The 17,075-nt window shown below is 41.3% G+C and overlaps 1 protein-coding gene across 6 annotated transcripts in view; it reads right to left on the reverse strand.

The window, feature by feature from the left end:
• dst (dystonin) overlaps window positions 1–17,075 on the reverse strand; it is a 118,434-nt gene that overhangs the window by 65,593 nt on the left and 35,766 nt on the right. For all 6 annotated transcript variants that reach the window (XM_030070442.1, XM_030070441.1, XM_030070439.1 and 3 more), the window contains exons 9-35: window positions 10,708–10,874; window positions 9,950–10,062; window positions 9,679–9,785; window positions 9,375–9,494; window positions 8,861–8,956; window positions 8,594–8,721; window positions 6,748–6,841; window positions 6,496–6,650; window positions 5,934–6,390; window positions 5,706–5,834; window positions 5,446–5,523; window positions 5,163–5,324; window positions 4,797–4,901; window positions 4,502–4,597; window positions 4,293–4,418; window positions 4,049–4,201; window positions 3,794–3,948; window positions 3,489–3,615; window positions 3,142–3,325; window positions 2,122–2,279; window positions 1,849–2,027; window positions 1,590–1,728; window positions 1,250–1,443; window positions 970–1,132; window positions 802–885; window positions 338–445; window positions 137–235 (exon numbers count right to left, since the gene is read on the reverse strand). In XM_030070442.1, the coding sequence (XP_029926302.1) occupies window positions 137–235; window positions 338–445; window positions 802–885; window positions 970–1,132; window positions 1,250–1,443; window positions 1,590–1,728; window positions 1,849–2,027; window positions 2,122–2,279; window positions 3,142–3,325; window positions 3,489–3,615; window positions 3,794–3,948; window positions 4,049–4,201; window positions 4,293–4,418; window positions 4,502–4,597; window positions 4,797–4,901; window positions 5,163–5,324; window positions 5,446–5,523; window positions 5,706–5,834; window positions 5,934–6,390; window positions 6,496–6,650; window positions 6,748–6,841; window positions 8,594–8,721; window positions 8,861–8,956; window positions 9,375–9,494; window positions 9,679–9,785; window positions 9,950–10,062; window positions 10,708–10,874 (3,876 nt within the window). The remainder of the gene's footprint in view (window positions 1–136; window positions 236–337; window positions 446–801; window positions 886–969; window positions 1,133–1,249; window positions 1,444–1,589; window positions 1,729–1,848; window positions 2,028–2,121; window positions 2,280–3,141; window positions 3,326–3,488; window positions 3,616–3,793; window positions 3,949–4,048; window positions 4,202–4,292; window positions 4,419–4,501; window positions 4,598–4,796; window positions 4,902–5,162; window positions 5,325–5,445; window positions 5,524–5,705; window positions 5,835–5,933; window positions 6,391–6,495; window positions 6,651–6,747; window positions 6,842–8,593; window positions 8,722–8,860; window positions 8,957–9,374; window positions 9,495–9,678; window positions 9,786–9,949; window positions 10,063–10,707; window positions 10,875–17,075) is intronic.

Here is a 17,075-nt window from a genome sequence, read left to right on the forward strand (position 1 = left end):
CATTTAAAACCATATTTGATGTGACTGTATCACGGTTGATTCTACACAGTAAGCATTTCAATCTTAGTGGATGTAACTTTAAGCTGCATGGAGAAAGCCGACATAACCAAGGAGCTTTAAAATATGAATGCCTTACCTCCTCGTCCTCAGTCCTCTTCAACGTTTCACTGGCAAACTTCACATATTGTGTCATTAGTGTTACAAGAGCAGTGTAGCGGGTTCGGAGATCCATGAACTGTGTTGAAATAAAACAAATGACACAAAATTGGCATTTTTAGCTTGCTGAACACATACAAAGCTCATTTCCAATTCAGATTATATTTTTCATCAGTTTCACCTCCTGCTGGATGGTATCAGAGGAGCTCTGCATCCTTCGTTTCTTGAGTGGAGATTTGTGCTGAGAGTCAACCATTGCTCTGTAGGTCATCAGCTGCAGTTCATAATCCTGAATAAACACCAGCATAAAGGGATTTTCTAAAGGTATATTACACACGCACTTTTACAACTACACATTTTGTTTTGTCTTTCCAAAATCAATTTTCTCCCTCAAATTGCAACTGGGACCATCCCATGGACATTCAATAGCAAAGCCAACAAAGATGTGAAGGAAATGACAACACAGGCACATGACTGTAAAATTGTTAAACCAGACACATTTGTTGAAAACAGAAACCTGCAAATTGTGCAACTGTTTTTCGAAAACCACCACAAAATAAACCATATAGTGGTAATCATGAAAATGCCTGCAAAATCCTGAAAAAACTGCCTGTTATTATTTCAATACATTTATTTATTGCTTACTTTAACGGCTGATGAGTACTGTTCCGAGTACTTTTGACATTCATCAATTCTGCTCTGTTTTTGCTCAATTTCAGCAGCAAGGACCTGAAAAAACACAGAAGTTTTAAATATATTCTGACTCTGTACTGTATATATATATAGAAGTAACACAATCCTCTCTTGTCCTACCTTCTGTTGGTTTAGCAGCTCAGCAAGAGCCTTGCTGTCTTCAGGTTTGTTTTCTTGGGCTTTCAGCTGTGCGGCTTCCATTTCTCTAACCCACTCATCAAGGCTACTGTAAGATTCTTTGTAGTATTTCAGAGACTTGCCAATACCTTCCAGGTCCCGAAGCCTGAAGTTGAATTGACAGCATCAATGATTAATTCTGGAACTTGCATAATAAATGATAATGTAGCCACAGAGCTGTTTTTGTCATTTAAATAAGACGTCCATGATCAAAACCACAAACCTGCTGTCAATCTGGGAGTGAATGCTGTGCCATCTCTCACTCAGCTGATCAGCTTTCTCCTTGTGCCAGTCCAGGTCAAAGTCACGCTCGTTGTGGGCTTTAAACATGTGATCACTGATGGCTCGAGCTTTCTGCAGCTCATCCTCCATGTCATGGAACACCTCCTGCTTCTCATCAATCTCTGTCCGCCATTGCTATGATCAGAGAAAGTGAAGATTATTCCAAAAAGCAATGAACAGACATGGATTATGGAAACACTATATTCCCTGTGGATTAAGCACCCGCAGCATTAATATTTGCACCAAAAATGTGGCAATCTTGAGTCTAAAATATGAATTACCTTGAGTGTGGAAATGACCGTGTCAATGGACTTCAGGTCAGAGTTCACAGCATCTTCCTCATAAAGTTTAGACTCGTAGGCTTTAACAAGCGCCTCTGCACTCTGGCTGTGCTTCACCACTAAGCTCACTGTTTTCAGCCTGATCAAAAGAAATTATACAACTTCAGTTATCTTATTTTTCTATATGAAAATATCTAATAGGCTTTGAATGTGCCCACAGGATTAGTTCTTGACAACAGAGGGCATGTGAGAGTCTTACTTGTCCATATAGATGGAGGACATGGAGTCGACTTGGCTCATGCTCTGAACAAGGACACTGAGCTCAGAGGAAAGGGTTGGCACAGACGGAGAAGCTGCAGCCTGCCTGAGGAACATCTCACACTTCTCCTTCATGACCTCAAGATCCTCCTTCAGTTTGTTCAGCTCTGCTCTCTTCTTCTGCAAGGCATCAGGATGTGGAAATTAAATATTACTGTGACTCTACCATTACAGCCTTAAAAACGTTGTTATTTTGGGGTGCTGAAATGTGTACCTCATGCTCAGTGATCCGCTGGAGACTCTGCTCTAGGTCGTCTCTCTCCAGAGGTGTGCGGATTTGCCTGATCAGATGTTCTTCATGGGCTTCCAGGTGCATTCGGAAGTTGCGTACCTCTGAGATGTAATGATTGTATACTGATTCTTCATGTTCTTCTGTTGAACGCAAAAACATGATTAGTAAGAATAATCAATTCAGAGGATATCAAATGTTTGAATTCCAAACAGCTGTTCTTGTGTTGTATTTGTAATACACTTGACCGTTATTTGTTATGTTTTTATTTTGTTCACATTGCTGGAAACTATTTTGTGCACATTTATCACTTCTGAAGACTGTAATTTATTCTAAAAGTAGACTTTATTACCTCAGAACAACCCAAACTCAATTATGAATGAAAATCGCCAGAGAAAACAACAGCCACTTTTCAAACAGCCACTAATTTGGAGGCAATATTTATGTTAGAAAATACTGAGACTGTAAGTCACTCATGCCTCTAGGTGGCATCATCATCACAGAGTAAGGCCAAGTAAGAACTGTGGCAATATGGTTTAAGCACAGATTTCCAAAAAATAAAATTGCAGAACAAATTAATGTTTCATTTCAATGAGTACGAATCTATCGTGCATTCCACCTGTGGCTGTCATTGCCCTTGACATGTTGCTGTCTCTGTTGCTGTCACCGTCAAGGCCTTTTCAACCCATTAGGAAAACACATCTTCAATAGTAAATGTAAATGTGAAATATGGAAAAAAGGACCAATAAAAGACTCTCTGCCTCCTGTTAGCCTTCTTTAAAGCCCGTAACAGTAGACTGGGATTGCCTCAATGTTTACTTTTTACTAGCAGCAGAGCACACCACATGTTTTAAGACTGCTCTTAATCCAGTGAACCATATAATTCCAAAAGGCATTAACTTTATGCTTAATAGGCTTAAACACCCATGTGTTTCTCTCGAGGTGTGGTGCTGAATGTACAGCAGCTCCCTGTTGTTGTGGACAAGAGGGCGATCACATCCTTGCCTCTCTCTGCAGATCTGAGGAGCTCTTCATAGTATTCCTTGCAGGCAATGACGTCTCTCTCTAGCTGGGCACAGTCTGCCACCGTGAACACCTCAGACTCCTCGCTGTCTTCAAGGAAATCTTCAAAATGAGACTGCAGGTTGCTCAAGACCTGCTGGTGCTCACCTGGTAACATTGTCTTAATCTGCAGAGAACAAAGAAACACAGAGGACATCCAACAAAACAGGCCTTAGCTGACATATGATCATCATTATTTCCTAGTTTGATCATCAAAACTGATTACAGCTAAAACAAAGAACAACATCTGGCCAGAATCTTGAAAGGAAGATAAAATAAATCAAACGTACTGAGGCCACGTTCCAGTTGCGGATGGCTCGTATATCGGCCATAAGATTGTGCCAAGATACCACACTCTTCATGTTGATATGGGAGTGGTGCCACAGTGCCAAAACATTCTGGTATAACTGCTCAATTCTGCAGGCAAAGCAAGAAATATGAATGAATTATCCAACAAGACATATCATCAGAGCTCACACATCCAGTATTAGAACCGGCATTTGAACGCTACACTTCTAATGAATGAAAACAGGGAATTTCCAAAGCAGTTCTAGAGGCGATAAAAGCTCACGATATACGGATCCTAGTGTCTCACCTGCCAGCCATATCGCTAGCCTCCTTGTTGGGGGGAGGCACAGTAAAACAGACGGAGGGTACCATGGCCTCGTTCCCTGCTGGGCTGATAACTTTCCACTTGGCCCGGTGAGAGTTATTGGCCAAAACACACTCGTCATCTTTATAGATGGTTATCTGAGAGAGTTACAATATCAACACAGCACAGATTTACTCTTCTGCCTGGACACAAACTGAAATTTAATGGCCAAATATGACGCAGAGAGATCAAAATTACCTCAATCTGACGGTAATCACAGATGGCTTTGACAGGGATGGACGACCTCACGGTGTTGTCTGGGTTCCTGGGCCTGAGCTGCACAACAGTTTTGGCCCGCCCCACGAGCCCAGCTACGGTGCTACGGTACTGAAGGAGCTGTTCTTTCTCATCCTAAACACACACCACACCGAGAAAGTTCATTTTTGCATTTTTATTTGCAACCCCATGCACTGTACCCTAGACTTCTAATTTGACCACTTACCATCGACTCCTGAATGAGATCCTCCAGCTTGTGTAAGCTACTTGTTTGATCACAGCTGTACTTTCTTTGAATGGCATCTTGTAGGCTCTTAAGGTAGTCCATGGACTCTTTGGCATCATTGAAAAACTATGGGGGAAAAAACATGAGAAATTAGCTATGACTGACTAATATGCCTTCACTGTACTCATGAAAGGATAGCAGTAACTCACCTCAAAATAGACTGAATTATCTTTAAGATGCTGCTCTACACAAGAGCAGAGCTGTAAAATCCAGCTCCACTGAGTTTGCATGGCAGCTTTGTACGCCTGGGTGAGAAACAACACACACCATGTGACATTAAACCTCCCTGCTGACAAAAATAGAAATTATATTCTTGTGTGGTAGCTCTAGGAAGGGTGGGAACACTGCAGCATTGGTAAACCAAGAATTAGAACCAAGCTTACAATCTGTAAAGTTCAACATAAAACCACACAGGGGAGACGCAAATTAATCAAGAGAGCTTACTTCAATTGTTAGCCGGGCGGGGTGATTCTTGAGCAGAAGGCTTTCTGCCTTGTCCTGCACAGACTTGATCACCTCCTCCTTTTCATCCAGCTCCCTCATCAAATCCTGTTGAGAGACATCAGGCTGAATATCTTTGGCATTTAAGTATGGCAAGGGACCAGGCACTCCTCCCTTTCACACAACCTAATATCCTGCCTCACAGTGCTGAGTGTGCAGTTGTTCACCTTTTATCCCTTGATACACAAATTCCCTCACAATTATCATTTCATCAAAATGAATGCAGCTGCAAAAATGTTTAAGTGTTCTCTAAGAGTGGTTTAAAAAACATAAAGAAGACCAAGGCAACTTAATGTTAAGATGGCTTACGGCATGGTAGTCTCTTTTCTTGGAGATGTTGCTGTTGCGATCACTCCAGTCAAAAGCAACCTCCTCTTCCTCTTTCTCATTTAGCCAGATAAGCTCCTGGGTAGCTCGTGATACAAAGTCATGCAAACTTTCCAGGTGGCTCTGCCGCTCTCTAGAACAGCTCTGGCAGGAACAGGCATTCATAAAGTCAGGTCACATACTGTGGCAGGTAAACATATTTACTATTGTTGTTATAGCATAAAAAAATTGGACTGTGAATGTTAAGCTCAATGTAATTACTTACCAGTAGCTTCTCATACTGGTTCTCTAATTTGGTCAGTTTTTCAGAATAAGTTAGCTTTAAGGGATGGGTCATCTGAATCTGAGAAAGAAAAAAATATAAGCTTCTTCCAGAGACACAGCTATTAAATAAGGCAGTGAGTGGGAAAACTCGATATGGCAGCAACATTTCAAGCTGACATTTAATCTATAGATTATTAGGCTTCAGTTGAGATCAGTCAAGACTGTTGACATCAAGACTACGTAAGACTGCAGACCACTTACTTCGCTAAGTTTGGCCTCTTTTAGACTCATTTGAAATTCTTCAATCGCTCTGTGCACACTTTTGTGGTTCTCTAAATGTGTTTCCACACTTGGTAAATCAGATCCCCACTCAGCACGATCCAACTGCACCTTCAAAACAACAAAAATGTAAATACTCAATGTCTGGTTTTAAATGCGCAGAATCAAAACACATGAGATCAACAATTTGTTAAAAGGTCCAATGCTCACTTGCATCTCCTCCACCCAGTTCAGCAGGTCCTGAACAAAGTTCATGTTGACCTCTTCCTCTGTCATGTTGGGGTCTGCCAGTGAGGATTTGCCAAGGGGCTTGCGGATCTGCATGTGCTTCAGATGCTTAAGGGACCCTGGGTCTATGCTGCCACCACTCCCCATGTAGGCCGGGACTGAAGCAGGCTGCAGACCAGGGGTCAAGGTCGGAGTGAGGCACGGGGTAAGGCTAGAGGTGAAAGTGGATCCGGGGGTGACCAGTCCCCCCGGGGTGAGTGCAGGTGTGAGGGCTGGTGTCAGGCTAGCGTTAATGTTCTGGGAGAAACCCGAGTTTAGGCTTTGAGTGATGCCTGAGATCATCATCTTGGTTTGCTCTGTCGTCAATGTGCGACCTTTACTGTACACAGAAGAACACTCGGTTCTCAGGCATAGAAGGTCATCCCGGAGCTTTGATACCCTGTGTTCAAACAAGGAAAACAATATGAGATGCCTGACAACATGAAAACATTAGTTACTTTCTAGAGTTCAGTGTCTTATTGTTGCAGGAAAATCTTATTTGTACCTTTGGACCAGTTGATCTGCAAAGGGGAATTTCCCATCCAGAAGAACCTGGATGTCGACCACTTGTTGCCGGAGAATATTCTCACATTCCAAAAGGTACCCAGCAATCTCAGCCTCATTCATGAACTGAATACCAGACTCAAGGCGCTTTGCATCCTGAGCAGAGCAAAGAGAAACAAGACAAAGCATGCACAGTCAGTGCTATTTTGTCACAAATTAATATAAAATAATATAGACCTCACATGATACTTACAGATTGTAGGGCAGTTCTAGCTAATGCTAGTTTGTCCTCTCCATTGACACAATCCCGCTGGACTCTGTTGGCAATCTGCTGCAGCATCTCAAGTCTGCAAAAACAAAATAATCAAGTTCACAATTGTTGTAGCTTCACCACACTATCAAAACAAAAAAGCTTGACTTTCACTAGGTAACCTCACCTCGATCCATAGACAAAGTTGTTATTGTGAAAGACTAGGCTGCCTGTTTGTAAAGGATTTATCACAGCAGATGCTGTGAGGTTCTCCATCGAGTCAAAGCCGGAGACAGTATTGTTGCTAAGAGATGAGACACTGCTCAAATATGCCAGATCTCTGTACATGGCTGCTCACTATTGCTATGCTCAGCAACACAAAGAATCACTGTTACATCTCCAAACCTAAGCACCCCTCTGAAACACGGATCCCAGCCTAGACCTAACCTTGACAATTTCACACAGGGCATCTGCAGACCCATCTAACAGAAAAGGCTTTCGTCTGCTCACTTTTATACTGCCCTGCATGTCGACACATGGCCAGGTGAGAAGCTTGCTAAGTGAAACCCACCCTGAAATAATATGCTGCCCTTAGGAGATACGAGGCTTATGAGATTCATTGGCATTGACAACCCATTACAGGTTGAGACAGTACACTTTTACAAATAGTAAGATGTGTAAATCACTTGTATTTCTCTTTCTGCCAATTTTGTGGATATGCCAACTTTTCTTCTCTAAATACCAAGGCCAGTTTTCCACCAACACACTCCATCTCCATTCAAATAAAATGACATATGAGTATTGAGTTTCCATGTCTAAGCTTGAAATGTCATCTACTTTAAACCAGCGCTGCTAGAAACATATCATTAAATCGACCAAGAGGGCTTCACAGAGTTTGCCAGCACCAAACAATCACTCTAGTGTCCCATGAAAACATATTTCCATCTCTGCAACAGCTAAGCAAAAGTAGCCTACAAAAAAGTAGACAATGAATCATGTTTTGAACACAAGACTTAAAACCACAAGATGTACAGTATACAGAAACACACAAAGAATGGAAAATGTAAACATCACTTATGTTTTAACTGTACTAGTTTTAATGCAACCCTTGATTTATGTACACTATATCAAGATTTCCTTTGGTCCTGACACTCCAAGACACTCACCTTCAAAGACACACTTTAGTTGTGGTTAGATTTGGCAAATTATCCCCTGAACAATAATAAATCTCTTTTGGCAGGTGGTTTATATATTACACACAGATTTGGCAATTCGCTCTGTCAATTGTCAATAAAGTGAAACAAAAGTCAGCCTTATCATTTGCAAACTGTGTCCTTGGGCGGTGGTAAGTGAGGCCTCTAAGTCTGAGAAAGAAAATAATGCGTTGATGACCTTCAAAACAAGCTGACATAAATCACATTGCAGGACTTTAGCTTTACAATTGTAATTTCATCGGGCCAAGTGAAAGCTCATATAGATGCCACAGTTTATCACAGTGAATTTTTCCACTGCAGAGACTGAGAGGAGACGGATGGACTGATGATAAGATGCTGGAGCACAACACCAAAAAATCATTTGTTTACTCTTTGTTGTTTAATCTAAACACACTATGTACAGATGCAGATCAAACATGAGAGGCACTATTCCGCATTCAGAAAAGTGGAACAAAATTCATATTCACAAAGAGTTCATGCTTTCAATCCATTGTTGCGTGGTCTCAACCAGCCATACATTTTGTTCGTAAAAAGACAGGCAAGCCAAACTGACATAACAGGCCAAATAATTCTGCCGTAAATTCGTAACAAGCTGGAACAGACGAAGTAGGAGGAGACATAATGACTCCACACACCTGTCCACTTCAGGCCTCAGGCTCTTCTCTCTCTCCAGCATAGCCACAATCAGTTTACCCCATTCCTTCTCCACATCATTAGGGTGGTGACCCGGGGGCAGTTGGATACGTCCAAACTCAATCCACACCTGTCTCACACACACACACAAACACACACACACACAAACACATGCATGGAAATGTTGTTACCACTGCCATATGCAGGACTGGAAAAGCACTTTTTTTTTTAAATCAGAGATACACACATACTCTTCTGCGTCCACATACCTCTAGCATTTTATAGAGTTGTTTGATTTTTGACTTTTCATTCTCTTTCAGTGGGATTTCATGTTCTTTAAATTGCAAATACTGTGCATAAAGTGCCTGTAAAAGAAACCAGAAGTCATGTTGAGAATGTAGTCTTTTTTATAACTGTTTAACAAAAACAGAAACAGAAGTTATCTTGGAAAATAATGTCTGGTCTGCCCATTCATCTGTATTCTGTACTTGTCTTTCAAACAGCTGCTGCCTGAATGTGCCCTTCCCGTTAGTAGCAATTGACTGTTTGCAGCAAATGGAAGCTGCTCTCTCCTATCTGTCAATACCACTTTAAGATTAAGTTACAGCAAACAGATGCTAGATATTGGCTATTTGAAGCAGGCATTTACCCTTAAGCTAGCATGACCAAGCACTACAAACTGATACTCAGCACCTTTAACACTGAAACAGAAAGATATAAAATATGCAAAGTAGGAAATAAGTAAAATCTTGACGAGGATTTTAATGTGTTTCATCACGCTACCTTGAGTTCTGCAGGGTTGTTGGGGAATGCTCTGTCTGACATTACAGTCACATTGTGTTTGATCCACTGGCTGAGGTATTTGATCATGTTCTGGTACTCCACCCATTTGATATCGACATCCTGTTCAGAGCAAATGGACCATCAGCAGTTCAGCTATTTTCAGCACTCTCTCTTTGGTTAGGTGGAATTTGTTCTTTCAAGCAATCATAGCAGTGAGTGAAGTTTTCAGTCACGGAAGCTACATCCACAGTCATGTCACATAATTGGTTTGATCCAGGTCAAATTCTCGGCATGTTATACTCACATTAGCACTGATGCCATCGACACCATCGGGTACTTTGGGGAAGGCATCATACAGCGTTGAGACATATGTGATGACTGATTTTTCGTCAGGGGACTGAACGTCTACGTCTGATGAGTGAGGAAAAATACAAAGTGAGCAATGATTTACACACAACAGAAACATTCATTCATCAAAAATCCATTACCTCAATGTGATCTATAGCATGAAGGCGTTAATGAGTTTAAGACGTTTACTGAGTCAAACCAAACATGACAGTGTGTTTGCTTCTCACCCTCAGGGTCCAGCAGTCTGGCCACCCCCAGCTGCTCAGCCACAACAAACGCCTGCTCCAAATTAGATCGGTTGGTCTGGGTCGACACGTGGCTCATATCAACCAGATCTGGCCTGCAGTAGAGAGAAACAGAGAAAAAGAAACCAAAGAGGTGATAAAGAGAAAGAAAACAGCAGGGCAAATTGTACTGATTGACAAAGATTTCAAATGGACTTTTCAAGTCTTCAAAGTTAATGTCTAACTTAAGGATTTTGCTTAGGATTTCTCACTGCCCATTGACCATACTTTACTGAAATCTTTTTAGATGCAATATGGTAAACTACCGGACATAAGCCTGTATAATAACTAGCCAAAGGGGAAATGCCTGAGGACAAATCTCAAACTCTCCAGAGACACATCTGTGTTTCCTGCCAAGGACAGGCAACACAATCCAACAGATGATATTGCCTACATTTTGGCAACATGTGTCCTAACTGATATATTTATATAATTTATTATATAAATATAACAATGAGTTATTTCTCATCTGTTATTGGCCCTATTGAAATACAAGTTAAACACTGATGATAACAGAGTATAATGTAAAAACAAGAATGATATCAAACAATACTGAGCAACACTGGAATTTAATATCATCCAATTAAAAAGTAAATATTCATCAAAGATCAATCAGCCCACTAAACCTTCTGTAATGACAGCTCAATTCTTCTGTAAAAAAATGTATGTACTGTAATTAATGCCTCATGTGATCTCAGTACCTGTATTTGTGAATGATGGCATTAAATAGCCTCCCATCCCTCCAGGAGGTAGTGAAGTTTTCACAACGAACGCCCACGTAGCCCTCTGTCATCTGCTTGGACCAGAGCAGCAGCCTCTCCTTGGCAGTCATGTCCTCGGATTCTCCTGTCACATGAATTTCCGAGATCTGTTGCAAGGAAGAAGAAAAAGAAAAAAAAATGTTCACCTATATGCCTAATATAACCTCATATGCCCTGACAACACATGTCCAACAGAGGGAGCTTGGCCAGACATGTAGAAGATCCATGTAGCATGTCAGTCTAAACGTGAAGAGCAACATATTACACTTGCTGTGGAAGCTATAAATACTACTTTATATCTGCAAACATATACACATCAGTTAACCAAAGCATTAACAGCATTGTCCTCATGTGAATAAACAAGATGGAGACTAGTGGGACACTTTAACCATGTCTTGGGTATGTGTAGATAGATAGATGGATAGATAGATATATTGGAATAAATTAGAGATATAGTTGGATATATACCTGTGTGCGTGTGTGTGTGTGTGTGTGTGTTGTGTGTGTAAATAAATTATAGTAATAAAAAATATATATAGATAGATAGATAGATAGATAGAAAGATAGATATAAATTTAAAGAGATATACAGAGATATGTAGATGTACTTGTTATACTTGTATATATACTTGTTGTATACTTGTTACACTTACTGCAAACACAAACATTTTCTTTTCCTTTTCAGAACTTCCTTGTCAGTTCATCATCTTTGTTCACGTGATTTTGAAAATGTCAGCAAGACAGAGAGCTGGCTGATTAATTACCCAGTAGTGTTACAAGATAGTGAAGAGGTAGGTATAGTGACCTATAAACAGCAACACTTCCCTTCACAATGCTGTGATACCGGTTTGAAAGCACACACACCACCTCACAACAAGTGCAAGACGTGTATGCAGCCATTCATGTATACTGATTCAGCCCTATGCAGAACAAGGAAAGATTTATTCTGCCTTGGGACAGGTTGTACTAACTTGGAAAACAACTGCCAACACCAGAGAAAAATAGAAATTGAAAACAATGATACCAATGAGCAGCTCAAAAACTGAAAAGCAACAACTTTGTTGAACAAAAGGCACTTCAGCTGCCTGACATCCCACCATGATGACCATGATATATTTAAAATACAAGGTATGCTAATTAAGTTATTAACTGAGAGAACTGATGAATTAATTAACAAATACTGATACTTTTCTCCACATAAAACATTCATATGAACTCCGTATCTAAAAGCATTCATGAGCTGTAGTATTTTGAAGAAAGTAAGTGCCACAAAGTTTTCCAAAATCAAATAAAATCATCAACTATATATGGTAAGTATGAAGTTGCTGTCATGTATTGCTCCTGAGTTAATGTGTTAACGCGTCTAAACATCACAGACGGAAAGACACGCAGACAGATGCCACCATGATGACATAACGTGCCACACTGCATGTACAATAATGGAGGGACATAAACACTGAACAAGCAACGGAATACACTCTAAAGCTTTCATACAGTCGCCATAAAACTGTCTTTTTCTTGTGTTTGTTCAGCTTTGTACAAACTGGGCTCGACTGCATTGGATGACAAACACAAAAGGCATCTGAGTTGTTCTAAGGAAGTGCACGGTAGCTGGCTTGTCCACAGTGAGGAAAGAGTGTGTCATGAAACTAAATTACCATCATCTTCTCTCAAACCAGCCATGCTGAGGCATATATTTCCATAATGTCATATATTTACATTGCCAGACTTGTGTGACTGAAGCACAGCCCTTGCAGGTTTCACAGAACTGAACTTTTTAGCCAAATAAAAGAAACCCCTTATTAGTTCATCATGAGACAAGCGTGATCACCCGCATGATGACTATAAATAACGTGTACTTGTTTACCTTGGGCTGGCTGCACTTGGCAGAGGCTGGGAGAGGTGCTACGTAACCAGAGCAGGTGTAGGCCCTGCGTCTCCTCCTCCTGTGCACTTGAGTGCCCCATATAATTTTGGAAAACGCTTCCTCACTCCCGGGTCTGTCATTGCCTCTTAGAGTCCGCAGCATATGCTCCACTGCTCCAAAGCTCACAGCCCTCCTTAACTGGCGCTGCAGCAGCTTTCTCCCAAGCAGACCATCCTTGGCTGTGATACCTCGGGAAGTCGTGTTAATGCTGTGGAGTTTCTCCTCTATACTGGACCTGCTTCTATCACTTTCTGCCGTGTCTGCAGAAAACTGTCCGGGCGTGCATGCTAATCTCTTGCAAAGAGGTTGATTGCAGGGCTCTCTGGAAATATACACCGGTACCTCTCCGATATAGACACCTTTGCTTATGCTGCTTTGCCTGGATAGATTTGCCTCCCTTTTTGATGGTCTATCTATCCATAAATGGCTCTCTGTTGTGCTCCCATCTGGCCCATCCTGAAGCTCTGTGCCCCCAGGGGTGTCCCCACTTTTAATGGTCCTACGTCCATGGTCTCCGAGAGTTTCCCCAGGCCAAGATTCCACTGATTTCCTCTTCTTCCTCTGGAAATAGCGATGACCTTTGAGCTCTTTAGATTCAGGGCACAGTGGAGCTTTTTTGGGGTCCACATAGCATTCCTCTTTTGGGACCCGGACGCAGCCACAGATGTTGCCCATGGCTGTCAGTCATATAGTCTCTTCCCCATGGACTGTATTCAGCTCTCAACAGGGCGCTGTTTTCAGGCCTAGTATCCAGTGAACCTCGCTTGATCTGAAGCTCCACTGTCCCACTGAGAGAAAGCCATTTTTCCCCAGCACACTTGGCAGAGAATAAGCAGCAACGGACAGCCCAGCAGTCAGACATAAACCTCGCCCCACACACAGAGACGGAAAGAGAGTGTGTGTGGCTTTCCCTTTCGTTGACACTGAGAGAAACTCCGATGAGAACTCGTCTGCCTTTCAAACTCGCTCTTGCTCTCTCTCTCACTCTGCATTTCTCTCTCTCTACCGCTCTCTCGCTCCCTCATGAGTCTCTCCTCTGACATTGGAATCCATTCTGACCTTTGAAACATTTCTGTGGCTTTGCTAATCCAGCACAAACACCATAAATGCACACAGACGCATAGGCTGCATGCTTGTAGATTTCAGCTGAGCAAGAATGATAAAGAGAGACAGACAACTCTGTTCTGAGCCACCCCGTCTGCTACATATATAAATGTAAGCACTTCATGACCCCAACTTGGTTTTAGGTTTTTCAGAAATGCATCTATCTGTTTGTCAGTCTGTAATGAGGCCATGTTTAAGTGGATAAAATGGCAAAAAATGTGGATGAGAGGACAAGATCTAAAGCTGACAGTGTATTCCAGCTGAGGGCCATTATGTCGTGAGAAAATTTGGCTCAGCAAGTTTGGCTGCTCTGACAGGCTACGTGAACCAGACAGAGTCCCAGCCCATCATAAAGGCTTTGAAAAACAGAGCAGCGTGGGTCAACGAGAGCAGCAGCGGCAAATCCAAGCTGGACAACAAAGTGCTTTCACTTTGCCTATTAATCAGGTTATGTACAATGGCAGAGCCAGAGGTGGGTGGCTTAGGTCCAATGGTTTAAACAAACACTATTATCTGCACAGATCACCAACACGGCAGTTCAAAAGGGGGCAAATTCTCTCACCAGGAAGTGACTCAACATATAAAACCATTACAATAATTATGAGATAACGCTGCAGTAAAGTGGCCAACACAATGTGACACAAGCCCACTATGGTGGGGTCAAACTAAACATTAATTATAGCCAAACAAAGACATATATCTAAATGGTGTATGAAAAGGTAAATATAATTCCACCACATAGTCCAACTAAAAATAACCATGTCACTCTGCTCTTATAATATTTGCACGTCAATGAAGTTTCCCTGAAGGTCAAAGTCTTCTGACTGAAACACACTTCACACAGACTGGAGTACTTTAAATTCTACTTACTACTGCTAAGGCATTAGATAAGTTTCTCTATATAAGGTCTCAGTAAAATGCGGGTTTATAGGATTAAAAATACTGCATAGTCTTTCTATAAGGTTTTAGTTTTTCATGAATGAGCCATGATGACATCAGTGTTTCTGTGTTTTCACCATCTGACAGGGCACTGGGCACAACTCACAGAGACAGTGAAAGAGACACCGGACAATAGCACATTATCATGGCTGTATGCTTGGTCTCAGCAGCTATTCCAGCTAAAATAAACATTATAGTCAAAGTTTCTCAATATCGCATCCCATGTGGACACACAGTATCATTCCCAGTGTGAAGAACAGAAGAACAAGAACAGTGGCAGCATTGTGTAAGAGAAAAACCACCAACATTTCTCAGCTTATAAAGCCTTTATATTTCAGCACAGATAGGGTCAAACAATGGACAGCAAAAGAAGCAACAGTTCGAAAGATATTAATAAAACTCTGAGAGCAAATCAAGCATCATATGATATTGTTACAGTTACAGCAAAAGGGAAATGAGCACAGGTCATATGCTCTAAAACAAAAAACACTGAGGAAAATAAAACACCCTCCAGACAAGCCCTGATGGGTGGATTCTGGGTACTTCAGCCAAAGCCAATTTGCCACTCCTATATAATTTTCAACAGGGGCTGAGCACGTGTCATTAACACCAGCGCTGGGTTCACACACGTCAATCTGTTGTCAGTCGTGCTTATGATGTAAAAACCAAAGGTGCAGACTGCGGATAAAGATCAACAATTTCTCTCCGAGTGCCCTGCTATCCTCACAAATCAAGAAGAAACAGGCCCGTGGCTGCTGGATCGAATGCTCAAGGGCTTGCGTGAGACTGGCAGGGGCAGGTGTGGATGTTCATCACCCAAAACTACTTGTCAGCATGTTTGAGTCCAGACAGAATTATAGGAGCTGTCTTTTTCATTTGTTCAACGATACATTTTTCAACACCGTTTCAATCAATTATGTCAATGTTATTATGTTACCTCACTTCATGGACTGACCTTTAAAGGTGGCAGCATCTTGGCTGTCAGTGCACGCAACATTTGTAACACCTTGCACCCCTGCAACTAGCAATCTCTCCATTTAGACGGCACACACTACACACATGCATAAACGGACCACCTTTATTCTAAAATAATATAATACCAGATAAAAACATATTCTACAACTTGCATTAGAGCCGTTAGTCTGATAGACACAAGCTAGCTACTGCAAAATCCCTGACCCCATACTGTAACTGACTGAATCCTGTGGTGTGTGCCAAAGATATTAATAATCCAGAGCAAGATAGTAAATGAGTGAGAGACCGAGCTGGAGACACTGGCTACAGCGAGAGCAGAGTTATGGAGTTAGTTTGTACAGTTTCAGGCAATAAAACATTATTGAAGACCATTTTTTTCAAGTGTACAATTTGGTTCTTGGGGTGTATGCGACCATGATCGTTCCTCAGGTCAGGTTGAGTTTTCCAGTATAAACAGACGATAAAAAGAGGCATTTCTCTCCTGTGTTAAAATAGTGTGTTAAAGATGTCAGCCCATGTTTGCTTGAATATATTGATTTATAGGTGTCACATTGATGAGGTGCAGTTGTGGAAACAGCAAACAGCATGTGGGTAAACAGAGGCACAACTGTTGACAAGTGAAGGCCTTGCTACTGACTGAAAATACTAAACAAAACACTTAAACTGGAGAGAAGACGAAATAAGCAGCACAATGCTCCTTTTCTTTTCTGCTTTTTGACTATCACACAAAACAAAACACAAGTAAAGACATAAGCTCATGCTAGCTGTAAGGAGGAAATGCTTCCTTTGAGATATAGTTTGGTCCCTATTTTATTTAGTAAAGTAGGCCAAGTAAATACTTCTCTCATGGATTCCACTGTAATCTCCATTAACTATGACAGCCATTACAATACTCAGCATGAAAGCAGTCATGTTAGACTGCTTTGACACCTTGTGGCCAAAAGTAGAAACATTCATTTTAGCCGTGCAAGCAAATCTAAAATGCATTAATCTTAGACACCGCGTCACATAGCATTATGCAAGTTAATCCCAAAACACAGTAGGCCAAAGCAACATGCCAGCTTTTTTTTCTGTGACACAGAAATATCCTTGAGCTGTGCACAGAAATAGACACTTCAAATAAAATTCCTCTACATTAAGATATTTGAAATATGCAACAGATCAGCTAAATGAAAATGTTTGTGTGCAGTATAATAAGCCATGTAAAAGTGCAATGTTTCCATTATGCCAGACCTCAAGAATTACCCTAGTGCATGCAAATAAAGGTAAACAATCAAGCTTTTTTCTTTCCCATCTGCTTTATAATTAAACCTCAATATCAAGTGGGTATTGAAGACACAGGAATTCACAAAGTGCACCAAATC

The sequence above is a fragment of the Myripristis murdjan genome, chromosome 15 (genome assembly GCF_902150065.1).
Source record: "Myripristis murdjan chromosome 15, fMyrMur1.1, whole genome shotgun sequence".
Taxonomy (NCBI): domain Eukaryota; kingdom Metazoa; phylum Chordata; class Actinopteri; order Holocentriformes; family Holocentridae; genus Myripristis; species Myripristis murdjan.